Here is a 16,088-nt window from a genome sequence, read left to right on the forward strand (position 1 = left end):
AATTACTTTACTTGTTGAATTGTATTTGAAATTAATAGATGACAGTGTACAGATTAATGACTCCAGAAGACTTTTCTTTGTTGTTCTTTAAAAACACAGGCATAAATTGTTCCAAGCGCAGTTTTGATTTTTTGCTATTTAGGACATAGGTGTATCCTTGTGCTTTTTAACCTGTTTTTTGTCCTTGTGGTTATTTTCGATTTGCATGTGCTTTATAAATTTGCTGGAGACTTTGAGAAGGTGCGCTATGGCTTTTTGGAACACACAAGCAGTAATTATTTAAATTGCTCAGAAAACACAAAAAAGCCTCACCATTTCTTATTAAAATGTTTTAATTATCATAGGTTTTATGGAGAATCTGAATCAAGACTACGCCAGATATTTGCCGAAGCTTCTTTGCGGTATGTTTCTTTGGATAATTATATTCGTGCTCATTTCTTTGCGGCATTGGTCCCAGAGTTAATGGTTTTAAAAGAAAAACATTTGCAAGAATCTTTGAATTGAATCATTTTTCTTTTCTTGCAGTGGTTTTTAAAAGGAAATAAATTTATTTCTATAGAGCTGAGTAAAAGGAGAACAGTGAAATTCTAGTATGCCTGTTTAATGTTTTGGATGCTACTCTGTTTAAGGGTTTGTTATGAAAGGTGCCAGAGTGCTTTATCTGTGTCATTAGTGCGTGGTGCACTTAGTTCAGCAGGTGGAAGCATGAGCCAGAGTTTCACTGGGATCCAAATTTTTCTACTTTTGTCTTTAAAGAGCAGTGTAAGACTGAGCTGGGATGTGGAAGCTAGCTCTAGATGAGCTGGTGTTGGTCCTGGATATAGCATGCCTCTCAATTATGGTGGCAAATTTATTGGATCTGATTGAGGCAGACTTTGAGATGGTCGTTGTTGATAATACTTTAGCAAAATGCTGTCACATGATGCATTTGTGTAGGTGGCAAGTAAGAGGCTGTGTTTTTATTCCCTAAATTGGTATTGAGTCTTTGGAAGAGAGTCATAGGAGAGTAAAGTGACTTGGTCATTGAAGATGTTATCTGATATTTTACTCATTTTGGTTCTCCTTTAGAGTAGTGCCATACTCTGTGTTGAAACTTTCAGTTGCTTAAAGCAGTGGGATGCTCATTAATTTTCATTGGAACTGGATATTTTCCTTATAAAGTTCTGCAAGTCTGTGTCTTGATGTTTTAAGACCTCTTGAGCTACCTAACAGGTTTTTAGGTGTTTTTTTTTTTCCATTTTTTCTTCTAGTCGTCCTTCTATTATATTTATAGATGAATTGGATGCACTCTGCCCAAAGAGAGAAGGGGCTCAGAATGAAGTGGAAAAGAGAGTTGTAGCTTCCTTGCTGACATTAATGGATGGCATTGGCTCTGTAAGTAGACTCATTAAGACAATTCAGTGTGTATGGGAACTAACTGAGCAAAGTAATTTTACTTCTTTCAAGCCAATTTTAGATATGTCATTCAGGGGAAAAGAAAATAGCCCTAGATGAAACTTTATGTAGTGATCTAATGCTTTATTGGATGCTAGGCATGGGGAGGGAATGTCTCCTGGTAGCTGTGGGATAAAAAGAAAGTAAATTTTTTCTCCATTTCTGGTCTTTCATTGGACTTCTCCTACTTCTGTAGTTCTGGTGACAAAACTGGTATTTTACTGCGAGCTTGTCGTTGAACTAAACTAGCTAATTTGATTGCTCTGGCAAAGAGATCAAGATACTTCTGATGATATGTGGTCTACATTACTAAAGGAAACAATGACTATTTTAAGATTGCCATAGTAAAATTTAGGATATAACAAAAGCCTACTGAAGAAACAGTGAATTCAATTCACATTAGTGTATTACAGATTAAGTCCATAAAATTTGCCAATCTGTCATTCATTCTTTTCTGTTTACTAGCGGGAGAGACAAAAGAACTCTGTCCACAGTATGAAAAATGAGCCTCTGCTGTTTATTTAATCTGCAAGTTTCTTGTTATTTTACTGCATTGTGGCTTTTGCTGACCGGTCACGGATTGTTCACAGTCAGAACATATTTTCTCTTGGCAAAGACTGCTGACTGTTTTCCATGGAGAAAGTACTGCATTCTCAAAATGCAAATGACAGTGCAAGTGACGTCATTGATTTTGCCTCTCTTTGAATGTGAAAAGCAGAATTTGAGGAAACTTGTTAGGATTTTTGACTTTGCTTTTCCTACTGAGCCTACAGGGGGTTCTGTAACCTGCCATCTCTGTTGCTTTTTATACCCTAAATGATTTGCCTCCCAACCTTGTTTGTTCAGGGTCCATTGAAACCTTTTTGTTCTTGTGCCAGCACTACCTTCTAGCCTAAATGCTGACTGCTTTTTCCTAGGTGCTTACTTTCCTGATACTGGAAAGCAAGTTCTTGGGAGTTAGAGAGGTATATGCTGGGATTTGGGGATCTTGGAGTGTAGTTTCTCTTTTGTTGTTTGTATGTACATAAAACCTAAGGTATTGCTAAATTGCAGGTACAGTTCAGGGGTTGATTTGCTTTGCTCCTTTAGGTCTACCATCAGGATTTAATGTGTGCTGTGAAAAGTAAGTAGGAAATATGTTTATGTTAAATTACATTTATATATGTTTATAAACATGTTTACAGTTAATGTTTTGCATTGTTTGATGTCTTCAGGAAGGCAGTGAAGGGCAGCTCGTGGTACTGGGGGCCACCAATCGCCCTCATGTGCTAGATGCAGCACTGCGCAGACCCGGCCGTTTTGATAAAGAAATAGAAATAGGAATTCCTAACGCCCAGGACCGCCTGGACATACTACAGAAGCTTCTGAAGAAGGTTCCCCATTCTCTCACGGCAGCAGAGATGATGCAACTGGCTGATAGCGCGCATGGTTATGTGGGTGCTGACTTAGCAGCCTTGTGCAAGGAAGCAGGTAAGGATTTGTGTGTCTTATTCAGTATCTTACTTAACAGTTAGCCTCTTTTCAAAAAAAATGAAAAATAACAAATAGAAATCCACTAATGGATATAAAGTTCTGCAAGTCTGTGTCTTGATGTTTTAAGTCTTCTTGAGCTACCTAACAGGTATATAATATATATAAATAATAAATATATATAAATAATAAATATATAATCCACTAACTAACTAGTCTACTAATGGCTTTTGAAAGGATGAGATCTGATATTTTTTTCTGTCAAAGGAAATTTAGTCCAGCACAGAGCATGAGGAACACCAGTCTGCACCTGCACAGATCCAGAAAATGTTTGAGCATTTATTGATTTTAAAAACGAATGTTAAGATTATTAACACCAGGAATCCCTTGTGCCAGTTCTGGGACACCTGATATCTATCTCTTGGTTTTCTAGTGGTTTAGTGAGTTAACTGACCTACCCCTAGGAATTTTTCTGCTTGGATTGAAATCCCGTGTTGCTTAGGCTGGACAGCTTGTCCTGCAGATCTGCATTCCCAAGATGCTGAGACATTGAGTGTTGATTAATTCTGTACTGCGTGCTTCTGTGTAATTTGTCTGTTAGCAGGAGCCTGTGACTGGGGCTGTGTGTGCTGGTTGGGTCAGGCAGCTCAGCTGGGGCACAGCATGGGGGCCTCCCCTGGCCTCCGGTACCAGCACAGCATTGTAGAACCATCCACACATCCTGCAAGAAGGGTTCAGTATGTTCCAGGCAGTGCTTAAACACAAGCTCAGTTCTGTTTTCATTGGCCAAAATACGGAAAGTGCGCTGTATCAGTTCTTACATTTTGCTAGAATGTGTCGACACGGTTTAAGTGTTGGACCTTGAGAATACCCAAGAACAGCCGCTTAAAGCAGTCTAGTCAAAATATGACTCTTCAGTTCTGCTTACGCATATTTGCTCCCATATAGTTGGCAAATATGTATTTGCTGTATGTGCTGGTTACTTCTATTTCCTTTGGCACTTGGACAGCTTCCTCTGGCAGTGACCCTGCACAGTTACTTCTTGCATCAGAGTTAACTATTAAGCTGACAGAAGTTTTATTAGCGCTGATGGCGCTGGGAACGGCAAGATCTTTGCTTGCCAATTTCCAGAATTTTAAGGAGATGGTTCTCAAATAAGAATTTGTGGGCTTTGCACGGATCAAGATGAAAAAAAAAATGTATGGACACAGCAAAGCCTCACAAAGTCCTCTTCTGCTGGCTGTGGTTGTGTTCTAAGTTAGCAAACGTTCATTTAAAGACAAATGTGTACAACCAACAGCAAAAGAAGAGGCTCCCTGTCTGTTTTTCTTCCACTGTGCTTTTGGGAGTTTGTCAGTGTGCCTATGTCACAGTCCTCACATATTAAATCCTTAAATAAGGTAATCTAAAATTTTCATTGAAAATGTTGTGTTTTGAATTCCAGATGTGATCCAGCCTCAGTGCTGCTTGTGAATTCTGGATATTTTCTCATCCAGCTGCAAAGAGGAAATATTTACCCTCTTTAAGAGGGCTTTTCAGACAGCAAATTCTAAACGTTGTGTACACTGAATGTTAAGTGTTTTCTCAGTTCTGTATAGACCCAAAGCTCTGGCACCTACCAGTGGGACTGCAGGATGCACTGCTATCTGGGAGCTTTGCATGCAAACCCAGTGCTTGGAACAGGGGAATGAGGATCTCTCCTTTTTCATTGATCTTCCCTGAAGTTTGAAGCCATGCTGTTAAATATCTGTCATTTGCTAACTTGGAGTGACCTCTGCTGGGGAAAATACAGCCCAGCTGCTTTAACATTACATACACAGAAATTAAATTGCTAGTGGTTAAGGAATATCCATAGTAATGTGGGGTTTTTTTATTGTTTAAGCTCTCGAAATCTATTTTTATATTAAATTTTCAACACCTTGTAAAATATTACTAGTTTCACTGGAGTTAGTCTTAGAAAAGAGAACTTTTATGAGGTAGTTTCTCCGTAGCAGCACAGGCTTGTTCCATGTGGCAAGTGTTCCAGTGATTTGTCTTTTTTTGTTGTTGTGCCGAGCAGTGGGCTCCTATTGCTTCACTTCAGAAACTGTGCCGTGGGCCAAGACAGCTTGCTGTCCAGGAATGCTTTCTGATAGTCTGCCTAAGTATTCCTTGTTTACTTCTATCCTATTATTTCTATTTACATCCTTGTATAACACGTTCAGTCTCTCCCTCCTTAGTGTTTACACCCTTCGGATATCTGAAGGCTGTTCTCATGTCCCCTACCTCCTCATTCATTACTTGGCCAAACTATAAATATTTAGCTCGTTTAATCTTTCCTCATAAATAAGCCCTTCCTGCCTTCTGAGAACTTCTGTTGATTTTCTCTGAACTCCCTCCAGTTCGTCAATAATCATCTGGTAATGTGGTGCTCAGAATTGAACCCGCTGTTCGTATTTATTAAAATACAAAACACAATGTAAACGTATGGTTAAGACTGCTGGTGTGAGTTTCTATGTAATCAAGATGTTTAATATTCAGGTGGTATCTGAGTTAAGAGTTCCTTTGCAAATTTTAAATGCAACAATACCGTCTGCCATGCATGCAAGTACGGGCAAAACATGGAAATGAATTTAGAGGCGTGAATTCCGAACTCGGTTGTTACAGCAAGATTATTCTTGCTTGTTGATTGGAGATCTCTTGGCTCTTGGTTAGTCCTTTAGCATCTTGAGATGCTTTGTCTGTGGTTGGAAAGCCTGAAAGTTTACAAGCTGGAACTGTTTATATCCTCAACACAAAGTTTAGAGAATTTCTGAAGGACTCATCCTTCCTTATCTTTATACTTCAACTTTGTTTTTATTTTTTGTGCACATGTATAATATTGTGTATGTAGTGCTTATATAAACCAAGGTTGTAGAAATTAATATAACATGGTAAAAGTAGTAACTGTATGGCTACGACAGCCAAAACTTTCACTTTGGCATCAATAGTTAAGTTTTCTAACATCCCTCATTATAAAAGCTTTTGTTTGTCTTCTATCCAGTTCTGACTAATGTGAATTAACTGAAAGTAAACAGCTATTGTAGAGTTAAATATATTCCAACTGTTTTCTTGGCAGAACTCGCTTGTTCTCCATGCAAGTGGTGCTTGCTTATACTTCTGGGGTCAGACAAACCATTTCTCTTTTCTGTCCAGCAGCTCAGTGCATTTTCATGGAAGTCATTAAGAATTTTCAGGAGCCTCTTAAGATCAGCTTGCACTGAACGCTTCTACTGTCTTGTGTTTGTGATATAAGGAAGGGCAATGTTGTGTATGCTGGAATGGGCAAGGAGAAGAAATGGAGACAAGAAACCCAGAGAACGTGTGTCATTCTCTGGGCTTTTCCAGTCTTAATGTGACCAAACACGTGAAATACTCATGTATGGATGGTGTAATCATCAGTTAAACATGGTTTTATTTCATCCTTCTAAAGTATTAGAGGATTTTTCTTTCAGTACCTTCTTTTCCACTACAGAAGATAGCCTTAGCATAAAATGAAGGGACAAAATCATCTGGCTGTTTGTATGAAAAAATGCTAGGTATCATGAGCCTTATGATATTGTTGCAAGAGCTGACAACGGGGTGATGAGCATCAGCTCTGTGTCCCAGGCCTTGCTGTTGCACAAGTTACATGTACTTGTCTAGTGTTAAGCAAGATACTGTTTGTCAGACTTGGAAATAACTAAGAAATTGCTTATGATCAGTCTTACAAAGTTGAAATCAAAGATGTCAGTCCTACTGTGGCAAGAATCACTGGCTAGTATGAAAGGCTTCTCAGAATTAACATACGTCATCTCTATTCAAGGTTCCGTTGTCTATAATGACTACACTGGAAAAATAGTGATTTGTTAGGTTTCTTTACTGCCTGGCAGTCTGCTTGTGATTCCCACCGTTAAATGTGTGCTGTTGCTTCTTGCAACCTGTCCTAAAGGATGACAGCATAGTATGGAAAACCTGCCAGTACCTCAGTAGGCAGTTACCCATTACCCCTTGGACATCAGCGTACGATGGGATCCTCACGGTCGTCTCCGGATGACTTGAGTACCCTCTATGGGATTCATGTGCACAGAAGTCCTGCCGAGGAAAGGGCTTACTGATGTGTGCAGCTGAGAAACTTGTATTCTTAAGACTGGAAGACGTTTACCTAAATTGTTTAGTAGACTACCTTCTAATGTGAACAGCTGCCTTCAGAATTGTTCTGTCTCCAGGTGGAGGCAGTGTTTGGGAAATAGGCTGCCATATCCTTGCATGTAATGTCCATGTTTGTACCCTCCTGAGATCTTGTTGCTTCTGCTTTAATTAAGTGGCCACACAGCCTTTTATTAATTCCCTAAAAAATAATAATGGTTTTAATTTAACAACAAAGATAAGCACTCCACTTTTTTGGAAAAACATATGAAATGTTAATTATGTACTGGGGACATGAATGGTATAAACTGTACTGAATGTTAGAAGATGCTTAGCAACAAAGGTTTCCAAATATAGCAATTTTTTATAAACTTATCCTTCTATGGCTGCTTGTAGCATTTCAAGAGAGTGAATATAAATATAACTTGATTTCTTCAAGAAGTGGGTTCAGTCACGTTGTTTACAGAGAGAGGAAGTATTTGCTTTGTAACTCTTAGAATTTATCTCAAACATCCTTGTTCATTGCACATAATTTCAGTGTGCTGATATAAAACACTTGGACTGTGATAAGATAGCATCACGAGGAGAGGAAGAACAAATGTCTTTGTTTAAATTGTGGTCTGTCTTGCAATAACATCAGTTTGGTTCCAGTAAGGATGCTGCAACCAGTGTAGCTTCCAAACTAGTGTGAGAGAAGCAGTAATCGCTTTGCTTTGCATCAAAGCTTTGTAAATCACCAGACTGCATTACGATGAGAGGCATCTCCTTGCTTAGATTTTGAGATGATAGTGGTTCCCTGATTTGAGCTGCTATTAGCAAAAACCTTACAGGAATAAGAAGTTGAGCTGTGTTTTTGAGTAGCATAAGTCAGCATTACTACTGAATCTGAGGAGCTACACAACTTGCATAGACATAAGATGCAATTTGATGGTCCATCCCTTAAAAAATTCTGTTGTCTTCAGATCTTGTTGTCCATCAAAATCATTTGTCCCTTTTATTGCCCTTGCATTCTCATAAATAATATGGTTGGGATTTGTACCTTGGAATATTGACTATGGGGAGGTATTAGGTCTGTAGAAATAGAGGTGACTTAATAGAATACTGTACTTCTTTTTGTTGTTTTTTTTCCTGGAGCCGAGAAACTTGCTTCTGCACCATGTATGAAAGAAAAGAATTTCTGCAACTCACCCTGAAAATCTGCGGGGCTGTTCATCTACCTTAGCTCTCTTGCATCAGAACAAAACGAGGCAAAGCAATTGCAGGTCTCCTTTAATTAATTAATTAATTAATTTGTTATTCGCCATGATCCATGAGGAGAGAAATTCCCTGAGATCCAGGCCTTTTTCTAAGCCTTGAAAATCATGGTTCAGCTTGAGCCTTTCCCAAGACGATTTGGACCAGGGTTCTGCTGAGGGTGTGCAGTAAACGTAAATATTGTTCTTGGGCTATAATCCCAAGAGTAGGAATGTGGGCTCTGGCACTGCTCTGTTGAAAAAGTGATAAAGGCAGTGGGTGACCAAAGCCTGTGAGTTTATTTATTTTGCAGGGCATTTTTGGGCTTGTTTGCAGATTGACTGGTCACAGTTACAGATAAGAAAGGGAAGGCACTTTCCAATTTCTGTTGCTGTACAAAACAAGTTGGGGAAAGGCCACTTCTCTTGGTGCACAAAGGTCATTTAGAAAACATGGTTTTGATGGGAATATTATTAATACTGGTTTATTGAAGAATGCATTCTTATGAAATGGAGAGATTTTCGTAGAAATGCCAGAACGCAGGATTCTAAAATGTGCTGAAAAACTCAGATGTGCTGTAGAAGTAACACAGCTAATGAATGTTTAGACTGGAATGTGCAAGTTTTCTTGCACAATGCTCCATCACACAAATCTCCAGTGTAACAAGACCATGAGAATCAATTTCCATCCTTGGCATTAAGGAGCTGTAAGGCAGTGCTGTGCTCTGTAGTTTTAAGGTTGGGTTCATAATGCAGAGGCCATAAATATCCATAATTTTAAGCTGAAGTAAATGATCTTGTTTGCATTCTTAATGTGAACATTAAGAATGAATTATGAACAAATGAATGTGAAATATGAACAAATATATGTGAATGAAATAATGTGAATTATGAACAAATGTATGCTTGCTTGCAGGCACATGTAATGGAGTGATGTGGCTTCTCTGGACTATGTTTCAGCTGCAGAGGGTGAGACTCTCACCCTTTAACTTCTGCTCAGCGCTGTTCTGATGAGACTGCAATGTTTTTGAATCTTTTTTCCTAGTCTTTCCGTAACTCAGTTGCACAGAAGGATGGCTGTCTGAGCACACATGTGCTAAAATAAAACCCTTGCCCTACTGTCTTCCTTTCTAAAGAGATGCTCTTGTATGTTTCTTTTTGCAGTTATTTTTTCATATTTAACATCTGTCTTTGTTTTCTTTCTTGAATGCTTTTTGTTTTTTCCTATGGAGAATATTGTTGTCAGGGCATATGAAGTTTGATTTTTCCATCGTAACTAGTGTTCCATGCATGGCCATGCAGGAGGAGAGGTGGGAGCGAGGGCAGGAGGCCAGCCGTATGCCACCAGGGTTGAGCCGGGACCTGCTGGTTCCCTTGTGCTGACCTGGGAGGGTTTACTCATCTAAGGGCTGAGGAAGACTTCAGGACCTTTAATCTCAGCTGAGAAGCAACTCAGTAGACTTTCTTCTTGATAACAGGACCAGTCTTACTCAGGTCACTTGCCTTAAGCAGTGTTCTGCAAGGTGTGTGCTTCCCTCGTTGTCTCCTACCATGTCCTTGCTGATGTTCCACCTCCAGTCCAGGTGGGACAACCACGCTCACTGCTGCTGCTGGCCAGCACATGTGCACCTTGGTGCCTTTCTGCTGCCGACAGGGTTCATGTTCACTGTAGCTCTGCGTTAAGCAGGCTCTGAGTTATCACAGGTGATTCAGACCAGGTCACTTGTGGTGAAAAGTGTTCTTTGATTTCCTGGTTCTGGAGTGCGTTCCAGTTACAAATTAGAATTAAATATTTGGGATAAAGCTTTTTTTTCCTCTGAGGCACAGACATATTTTTTTTGGGAAATGGCATGTTTGAAATGTGTGTCACGTTTAAGATCTGTTCTGAGTAGATGCTCATACTCAGGTTGAAAAGTTATGGTTTTTATCAGTATATGAGTAAAGGGTGATGCTTACTGTATCTGGGACTAGTTTACCTAGAAAAAGAAATGCCCCACGACTAGAGCATGGCTGTACTTTATTTGAGCTATCCATGTAGAAATGGTGCTATAGCAGAAAAGGGCGGCGTTTTCTGCTCCCTCCTAGACTCCAGATAAAATGGTTTCATACATAATGGCAAATCCAGGATTTTTTACTTGATAAAGATAGTGACATTTTGCCAGCAACTTTGGTTTTTGTATCTGTGTTGGTTTTGTAATGGTATTAATTACTAGTAGGTATTCGTGGAATGAATGACTGCAGTTGGGACATATAACTTTCAATTTTTCTATGAGAAATTTTCCTTGGCTTCCTCACTTACTGTGGTCTGACAGTATTCCTACTCACAACTAGAGCAGCACTTAGCCACTGCTTGCTGTGTCTTGTCTCTCTGCCTGGTACCAGGACAGCAAAGGCAGCCTTTGTTCTTCTCACCTATGCTTAGGAGCATTGCACAGGAGAGCAGCCTGAAAAGCGGGCTGCCCTCCTCATTTCTTTCTGTTGTCATCTGCTTGGTGTGTGCCTATCTGATCTGTGAATAAACTGTTTCCTGTATGAAAGAAGCTTGGAAAATACTGTTCCTCCTTCCTTCCTTTGCCTCCCTTACTGTAGATTTCAGCAACTCGCAGTCGGCCCCGCAGACGTGTCTCAGCAGATGCCAGAGCTCCTCATGCAGGACTGTAAATCACACACAGATTCCCCTCAGCAGATCAGTGCTCAGGTTAGCTGAGTGAGTTTGCAGAGTTATGGCTATGAAAGGTTTCAGAGTATTATCTTTTTTGTGCAAAGAGCATACAAAAGTTCTTTGGGGATTTTCACTTATGAGGCTGGCAGCTAAAGGCAAATTGCAGAATGTGATTATGAGAGCAAAGCTAGGAGTTTCTGCTCTCTGAAAAAATTCTACGTGGGCATGAATTTTGTGTAGAGGTTAAACTCACAAGAAGTAAGTTTTAGAAATATATTTATAGCTGTCTTATCCGTAGATATTTTCTCATTCCTTGGTAATCGATTGGTGCATTTGCTTCTGTACCAACTAAACCAGACCAACACAACAAAACCTCAATTGTGGTGAGTTCTTGGGATGCAGATGGAGGTACACATCTGTGCTGGCTGTGATGACTCCTGCCCCCAGGTAAGAGGAAAGTTCGCTAGTGGTGCACAGACCCAGTGCTGTTGTGCCATTGCTTTGCCTGTGGAGCAGAGGGAATGAGTGGCTTTGCTAAGACATGGCTCTGTTGTCCCTCAGTGCTCATGGCAGCTGCTTTTGTGGCTTCCTCACCGTGACAGTTTTGCTGGGGCTGCATAGGATGCAAGATTGAACATGTGAGGGTGTGTCACCTTAGCTGATGGCAGCCAGGTCTCCCTCCATCTGCTACATTAATGAGCTCTGTGTTCTTACGCATCTGTGCACAACTGCAAACAAAATACATGTGTTCTCTTTTCTCCTTTGAATTTGACCATCCAATATCTTTATGTAATAAGGTGCTGTGAGCTCCATTTTTTTTTAATGACATTTTATATTCAGGAATGCTTGTGATTTATAGAATGTGGTGCATGAAGTCCTTTAAGGGATTTCTTAGCATTCAGTCATGAATGACTGCAGCAAGTAAAAATGGTCACGCATAAAGGAGAGGAGTTCCTCATCTTAAAAATATTAAACATTGGAATAACTTTGTACCCATTGCTCATGAAGGATACCCCTCTTATGGTTTCTAAAGTTCAAAATTGAGTCTAAGTTAAAAGAAATGTTTTCTTCTATGGATAAAACTTAAATTTTGGAGGGTAGTGTCTAGAGATCAAGAAGTACAGGAGGATGCCCCATGTAGAGCCATTAGGGAGCTGAAATCTTTCCACGTGCTGCTGTACTTTCTGTTTCCAGCAGGAAAGCATTGGGTTGGATCTGAAAGTTGTTGCAGGGAGAAATGGTGTGTGTGTCCTGGACTTGGCCATGATAATCTGGGAGGAAAATGCCTGATTAGCAGGGAAGAAGAAACGTTTCCTCTTGTAAACAAACTTGCACAGAAATTACAAGTTCTGGTATTGTGCTTCTGGTAGAGTAAGTCCAGGCAGGGCAGATTAGCAGAAGAAATGTCTGATGGCACTGAAAGAAGCATGATTAATGATTTTGTTTGGTTTGGTTCATTTCCTCATGTGTTGTGTATATTCTGTTTTTAAAGCCTGAAGTATGTGTGTTCTCTGTTTGGAGTGGATGCTTTCTATTATTTACAGTAGTATGTAATTATACACAGACTGACAAATGCAGTAGTGTAGTAGAGTCTATTTTTAGGCTCAGGCATTTGTGATTCTGATCTAATGTGCCAACTCTTAGCCAAACTACGAGCAGGAAAATCTTGCAGGAAACAATGCTACCTACCTCCTGCTCAGCCTGGTACCAAGGAAGGATCAGCTGTACCAGGACAACGTGTTCTGCTGGCTTTTTCCCTCCTGTCCACTTAATTTCCTCTGTTCTAGACAGACAGGATGAGTTAGTGAGGTGGAGTACACAGTTGCTGGACTGGAACAGATTGTTTATTTTCCATTGTTTGTAATCATGCATGACTTATTATGCTTGTTTCTTTCCAGTTTTTTGTGTTATTTTTTTTTAACTGGGATTTTCCATTTATACTACCCCAAGGATCAGCATTGCTCACAGTTGCAGTCACTGCCCTCTGAGCTGCATTCCTGCTCAGTACAGGAGAACCCTGGGGACCAGGCTGGTTCCTTTCCCCACAGTGAGGATCCGCTGACCATCTCTACCACCCCTCACCCTGTCTGAATCTTCGGTTCATCTCCATCATCAGCAGTGATGAGCTCATGTTTGCTGTGGTGTTTCACCTCCCTTGCCTGTGCCCTGCTCGCAGCAGCCCATTGTGCACCCTGCCCCATGTTTCCGAATGTTACATGTGTCTCTCCGTGTCTCCAGACAAAGATGTGTTTTTTTCCCTCAGGCAGGCTGCTGACTGTATCCTTCTGTTTGTAAGACTTTTTTTTTCGCCCCTCTGGTTAGAGGTCAGTCTGAAGTGCAGGAAAGAATGATTATGATAACAGGAGGAAACAGGAAGAATCATGCTTTCTTTTTCAATCTGTTTTTTATTATTGTTTTAATGTAAAACATTGTTTCAATTAAATGCTGACCTGTGCAATGGTGTGTGCATGCATGTGTTGAAATGAATTCAGGCTTTGTCTGGAGAGCTGTGACTTTGCTATTCCTGTTCTGGGTCAAGCTGTGGCATCTCAGACCCACTGCCAGTGACCGCAGTTTCATTCTTATGTTCCAGCAGCACAGATAGGCACCATCATGAAGAGCGCCCTTCTCTTTGGGCCTTTCTATGTGGTGTTCTCTCTCCACTTTGAAGTAAAGTCATTTATTTTAGGAATTCCTTACATAATGGAAAAAAAGATAGCCATGGCGAGATTAAAATTTGTGCTAAACTAGCATAACTGATGGAACAGTTATGTACAGAAAGGAAACGCAGAGCTGCTTTCTCCAAGCCTTAATTTCCTAATATTTTATTTATTCTTTCATGTTAGGGTGAGTATGCCACAGGAATTGACTTTACCCAAAAGAATATGTAGGACTTGACCTCCAGTGCCTGCTTTCACCTCTGAGCATTTATCACAGTGCCTCTAGAATAACTCACCCCATTTGTTATTTGCTTGAATGCAAATTTTGATTCTGCAGGGGTGCCTCCTCACTCAAGTTTTTCATTTGCTTGAAATGAACTGTTCTGGAGGAAGGAAGAAAGGGGGAAGAAGAACCATGAAAACTGTCTGGCTTATTAAAATGAGTCAGTTGTATTTTATATGTGTCCTCTGGTGACCAGATTTTCATTTTCTCCTCAGCCTTGTGGAATGTTTTTATTTATATATCTTATTAGTTCTGGATGTTCTGCACAAGGGGAAACCTGAATTACAAACTTTTTTTTCATTATTGTATTAAGAGCTGGGGTATTAAATGCAGGTGCTGTGGCTCTGTCATAATTGGCAGTTAATGGAGAGACACCAGCTGTACTGGTGCACAGGGGAGGTATTATATCTCTTCACACGCTGTATATATTGTAGGAAATGCAGAATTCCTGTCATTGTCAGAAACTGTGTGTCCCCATCTACCATTCCTCCGTAGAATAAAGACAATAATCTGCTGAAAGTTAACACCACATCTATTTTCAGAAACAGCTTATCCCATTTATTGTGCTTTCATGTAGCGTTAATTGATGTTTTGTTTGGTTAAATATAGAAAAGATTTAACAAATGTTTGCCTTTTTATGGCCATGCAAGACTAACTGGTGCTGCAGTGGCTGCCTCGTATTTTCTTGCAGCACATGGCAGGTTATCCTACATATCTGTGTGTATGTGGAGTGCGTACATGGCTGTATGTCTACACTCAGGATTATACTTGTTATGCATTGACAGATCACACACTGAACTGTTTTGATTCGTAGAGCAGGGTTACAAAGGAAAAGAGAATCCTGATCAACAGAGAAATGGACAGTTTTACAGCCGTCTTACGAGTACTGATTTAACACTTGCCTCAATTACTCGTTATCTCTCCCTCTTCCCAGTTTGTGGTTTAAAAATGTGTTTAGGTCAGTGTACGGATATTCTTGCCCTCTTAGCTTCATCTCTTGGAACACGGGGATAAGGCTGTTTTGTTCTGTCTTTTGGAAGCAATCTAGTTTATATTCTGTTTATATGTGGTCATAAAATCCCCTTTTTCTTCCTCTCTCCGCAGAAGTGTCTTGCATGTTCCTTGACCTAGTTAGGGCCTGGCGCTGGGGCATGCTTTTGAATGTCATTTCCTTTCCAGTGCTGCTGTGTTTGTCCATTGTACGCTTCATGTTTGTGAGAAACAGGATGAAGTCTACATGTTTTTCTGCTTTTTGTTTTTAATAGGTCTGTACGCGCTGCGGAGAGCTCTGGGGAAGAGAGCTCGCCCCTCAGACACCGAGGTGGCTGGGTCAGTGATGATTGCTTTCAATGACTTCCTGCAGGGGATGAAGGATGTCAGGCCCAGCGCCATGAGGGAGGTGGCAGTCGATGTGCCAAAAGTAAGTTGTTTTTTGCAGTACACTAGCGACATTGTTAGAGCCACATTAAGAGTCACAGCTACGCACTGAAACGTCTTACCAAAAGAGAGTTGGTTTGTAAAGCGGAAGGCTCAAGTTGCCAATAAATGCTGTGCATCATCTTTTTGTTTGCATATTTAATTAATTATAATTTTGAAAACCTATTTGGTTTGCAATGCTCTGGAAAGAACTGGTCGTGTAGGAGCACATTTCCTGATCTGCACTTTTATGTTCTGAGCGCGTTAATGGAGTAAAAATCTTAAGATGTCTGCTTAAAGCTGATCTTGATTAGCTGTGTAAGCTGAAGCCTTCTGTAAAGCAGATACAAATTTAAGTAGAAACCAAGATAGCATTTGTAATCAAAGTGTATTGAAACAAAGAGAGAGTGATTGCTGTGGTTTGTGTAAAGCAGCTGAGTAACTCCACATGCAGTTCTTACTACTGTGACCTGCATGTCTTCAAAAATCACAAAGCTTTGAGGGCAGAATCGGGCTCTGTAGGTAAGTGGTCACTTACCCATCAGGTGCTGTCATTACACAAACAGCTCTCTTGGCAGTGCCAGATTCAGTCATCGTTACCACACTCGGCAACCCTTTCAGTTATGTTGTGCCTGCTACTGAATGACTGTAACACATAAATTGGTCTGTGGCTCTCATCTGGTTTAAGAAGATTCAGCAAAAGAAAACATTGTATTTCATCGTGCTACATTTTGACTCTGCTAGCAGTTGTGCCAATGTTTCTCATCAGCTCTCCAACCTGAAGA

At 40.3% G+C, this 16,088-nt stretch overlaps 1 protein-coding gene across 1 annotated transcript in view; it reads left to right on the forward strand.

Annotated features, from left to right (window-relative positions):
* The window catches only part of SPATA5 (spermatogenesis associated 5), a gene marked incomplete at its 5' end in the record, with an annotated part of 180,366 nt that overhangs the window by 7,937 nt on the left and 156,341 nt on the right, over positions 1-16,088 (forward strand). The window contains 4 exons of the mRNA XM_042812455.1: positions 345-401; positions 1,251-1,374; positions 2,649-2,904; positions 15,153-15,307. Coding sequence (XP_042668389.1) covers positions 345-401; positions 1,251-1,374; positions 2,649-2,904; positions 15,153-15,307 — 592 coding nt within the window. The remainder of the gene's footprint in view (positions 1-344; positions 402-1,250; positions 1,375-2,648; positions 2,905-15,152; positions 15,308-16,088) is intronic.

Source organism: Centrocercus urophasianus, unplaced genomic scaffold, assembly GCF_019232065.1.
Source record: "Centrocercus urophasianus isolate 14NV4802_14NV808 unplaced genomic scaffold, USGS_Curo_1.0 seq_13, whole genome shotgun sequence".
Taxonomy (NCBI): domain Eukaryota; kingdom Metazoa; phylum Chordata; class Aves; order Galliformes; family Phasianidae; genus Centrocercus; species Centrocercus urophasianus.